The sequence below is a fragment of the Elaeis guineensis genome, chromosome 9 (genome assembly GCF_000442705.2).
Source record: "Elaeis guineensis isolate ETL-2024a chromosome 9, EG11, whole genome shotgun sequence".
NCBI lineage: Eukaryota > Viridiplantae > Streptophyta > Magnoliopsida > Arecales > Arecaceae > Elaeis > Elaeis guineensis.
Window position 1 is genome coordinate 27,123,944 of NC_026001.2, and position 3,759 is coordinate 27,127,702.

Sequence of the window (3,759 nt, forward strand, 5' to 3'; positions counted from 1 at the left end):
TTTCAGCATAACATTTTCTCTCCTAATATTCTGAGACACGTTCGAGTATGTGTATCCATATGCACCAATCATAATATCCAATCATTTAAAATTAAATAATATAAAATAAAATCAATATTTAATATTATTCAATAGAATAAAAATATCAAACGTAAAAAAAAAATACAACAAATATGAAAAAATACTAAATACAAATACAACAAAGACTAAGTCCCACAAGAACGTCGCGGCGCCCATGATCGTCTGTCGGATCATCTACGGACTGAGAGACCCGTTCAACTCTCTCATCTGGATACACGGATGGACGCCTCTCAAAAAAGTATCATACTCATGTGGCCAACTGGTACCCGGTGATGGCATCTGGGGGATGTACGAAGAAGAAGACGCTGCCATCTGTAGATGAAAAGGCGGTGGCATCTGTGCAGCATCAAATGATGACATATGCGGTGATGGCATATGTGAAGCATATGGTGACGGCGTATAACTCATATCTGGCGCCCGAACTGCTCCATACCAAAGCGCACAGGTATGTGGATCAACACCAATCACCACCAATGTTCCGGAACCTATTCTCTCCATCTCCCGCAGTATCTGAATCCGCTCGTCCTCATCAGTCGTAGATAAAGCACGACGAGCGTCCAACACGAGATCCGACATAGAATAAGTCTATAAAATAAAAATAGAACAGTTAGTATAAAACAATCAGTATAGTGTACAATATAAAACAAAAATATAACACAAATAACATGAAGTAATTTTCATAATCTTACCAAAAGACGTACAGTAGAACTCTCGCCCTCGTATCCAGAAACTGCATACTGAGACTGTCCAATGACTCGCACCGTAATGCTAAAAAATCAAGTCATGTAGTCATCAGTATATGAACGGCCTCTCAAAATAGGATCACCATGAACAATGTGATCTCGACGTGCATCCCAAATATCGATGTACTGTGCATGTATGATACGCCAGTCGATACGAACTCTCCCTCGTCGATCAATACGATGAAGTCCCTGGCTGGTATCAAACTGCTCTGGACCCACAACCAATCGAGACGGGACCCACCGCCGGGAGAGACGGGGGCTGAGGACCGCCGTCGGGGCGTGGGGCCCGGCGTGGCCATCGGGATGCGGGGCTCGCCCCCGGGAAATACGGCCCGCCGGCATAACATTTTCTCTCCTAATGTTCTGAGACACGTTCGAGTATGTGTATCCATATGCACAAATTATAATATCCAATAAATTAAAATTAAATAATATAAAATGAAATCAATATTTAATATTATTCAATAGAATCAAAATGTTAAATATATCAAAAAAAATAGTACAATAAAAATGTAAAAATACTAAATACAAATACAACAAAGACTAAGTCCCACAAGGACGTCGCGGCGCCCGTGGTCGCTTGGACCTTCTCAGGAAGGTCCTCGCCGGCTGCTCCTGCTGTGATGGCTCCTCTCCTATATCAGTGGAGGAGATCTGCTGATCATGCTGCTCAGGAATAACTGATGCTGTCGGATCATCTACGGACTGAGAGACCCGTTCAACTCTCTCATCTGGATACACGGATGGACCTGAAAAAAAAGTATCATACTCATGTGGCCAACTGGTACCCGGTGATGGCATCTGGGGGATGTAGGACGAAGAAGACGCTGCCATCTGTGGATGAAAAGACGGTGGCATCTGTGCAGCATCGAATGATGACATATGCGGAATATGCGGTGATGGCATATGTGAAGCATATGGTGACGGCGTATAACTCATATCTGGCGCCCGAACTGCTCCATACCAAGGCGCACAGGTATGTGGATCAACACCAATCGCCCCCAATGCTCCGGAACCTGTTCTCTCCATCTCCCGCAGTATCTGAATCCGCTCGTCCTCATCAGTCGTAGATAAAGCACGACGAATGTCCAATACGAGTTCCGACACAGAATCAGTCTATAAAATAGAAATAGAACAGTTAGTATAAAACAATCAGTATAGTGTACAATATAAAACAAAAATATAACACAAATAATATGAAGTAATTTTCGTAATCTTACCAAAAGACGTACAGTAGAACTCTCGCCCTCGTATCCAAAAACTGCATACTGAGACTGTCCAATGACTCGCACCGTAATGCTAAAAAACCAAGCCATGTAGTCATCAGTATATGAACGGCCTCTCAAAATAGGATCACCATGAACAATGTGATCTCGACGTGCATCCCAAATATCGATGTACTGTGCATGTCTGATACGCCAGTCGATACGAGCTCTCCCTCGTCGATCAATACGATGAAGTCCCTGACTGGTATCAAACTGCTCTGGGATGCCCTGAATCTGACCAAACTGCCGCAGGACACGATCGGGAAGATGCCACTCTACCACATCAAAATAAATAAGCGGCACCCTAGCAGTCCATATGTCGTGTCCAACTGTACACATCTGCGGCAGTATAGCCAATATCCCATCTGTATATGGCTCCCACAAAAACTGATATAATATAGTTAAAATAAAAAAAATTAATAAAAATTTATAATAGATTATGAATACTGTAAATTGATATTTGTAAAAAATTTAAAATTTACCCGTCTAGATGTATCAAGTAATGTATCCAACTGGCACCTATAAACCCGTGCCACTCTTGTCGATACGTGATGAACGTTGAATGCAACGTTCCATCTGTTTCACAATGTACTAATATTAAATAAATTTAAAATAAAAAAATTTAAATAAAAAAAATAATATTTCGATACCTGTATCCTAATGGTCCGTCTAGTCTGAATGGAACATCAGGATCCTGCTGCTCTGATGGCATCTCGAGCAACTGTCGTCGTAATGGACTGATAGTCGGCATACGCTCCCATACCCAAATCTGCAAATTTTAAAAATTAAATAAATAATATATTCAATATCAAATATAATTAAATATTAAAAATAAAAAATTTTAATTCACATACCTGCAATAATACAAGATAACCGCCAATCTCGCTCTGATCAGCATAGGCCCCCCGACACATAGCTCGGTATAGACAAGCTAGTACTGCACTGCCCCAACTGAGTCGACGAGCGAAGTCTAAATCCTCTAATAATGGCAAAAACATCAACTTCATCTTATTCGATGAAGTATCAGATAACAGGACACCACCTAACAATCGCAGCACCTGACCCCTAACATACTTCTGCACCATCTCCTCCGGTGCATCATCCGTAATATGAAAATGACGATAACGATCATCCAAACACTCAATCCTGAGTCGTGAATGATCGAAAAAATGTGCGTCGGGCTCAAACCCTAACAATCGCAAGCACAAAGCCTGCCACTCCGGAATGGTAAGTGCGGGATCAACTCCGGTAACTGGATCTCCATCAACTGGTAGTCCAGTAAGGATGCTGACATCCTGTAAAGTGATGGTCGCCTCACCAAATGGAAGATGAAATGTGTGTGTCTCTGGACGCCATCTCTCAAGCAAAGCAGTAATAAGACCAACGTCCATCTGTATACGACCGATCCGATATACTCCATAAAATCCCAGATATCGTAAATAATCTAACACTCTACGTGGGATATCCTCTGTCCTCCAGAAATCTGCATCGGATCGTCGTAGACGAAGATGTCTGGACTCCTGTAATAAAATATAATAATTAGATAACGTATATAATTTTTAAAATGAAAATTTAAAGAGTAAAAAAGATTGTAATGCTTACGCCGCCATCTAAAATAGTCTGCGATCGATGATGCTCCTGCAATGTAAGAATACTGCTGTCTCGAGGAT

General features: G+C 41.5%; 1 protein-coding gene across 1 annotated transcript; it reads right to left on the minus strand.

The window, feature by feature from the left end:
- Positions 1-1,023: 1,023 nt before the first annotated feature.
- Positions 1,024-3,064, minus strand: LOC140851483 (serine/threonine-protein phosphatase 7 long form homolog). Its single transcript, XM_073243019.1, has 6 exons — positions 2,944-3,064; positions 2,740-2,858; positions 2,572-2,665; positions 2,045-2,476; positions 1,920-1,940; positions 1,024-1,179 (listed from the first exon to the last, which is right to left on the minus strand). Exons 1-6 carry the CDS (start codon positions 3,001-3,003, stop codon positions 1,024-1,026), a joined length of 882 nt encoding a protein of 293 aa, XP_073099120.1. The 5' UTR covers positions 3,004-3,064.
- Positions 3,065-3,759: the final 695 nt, after the last annotated feature.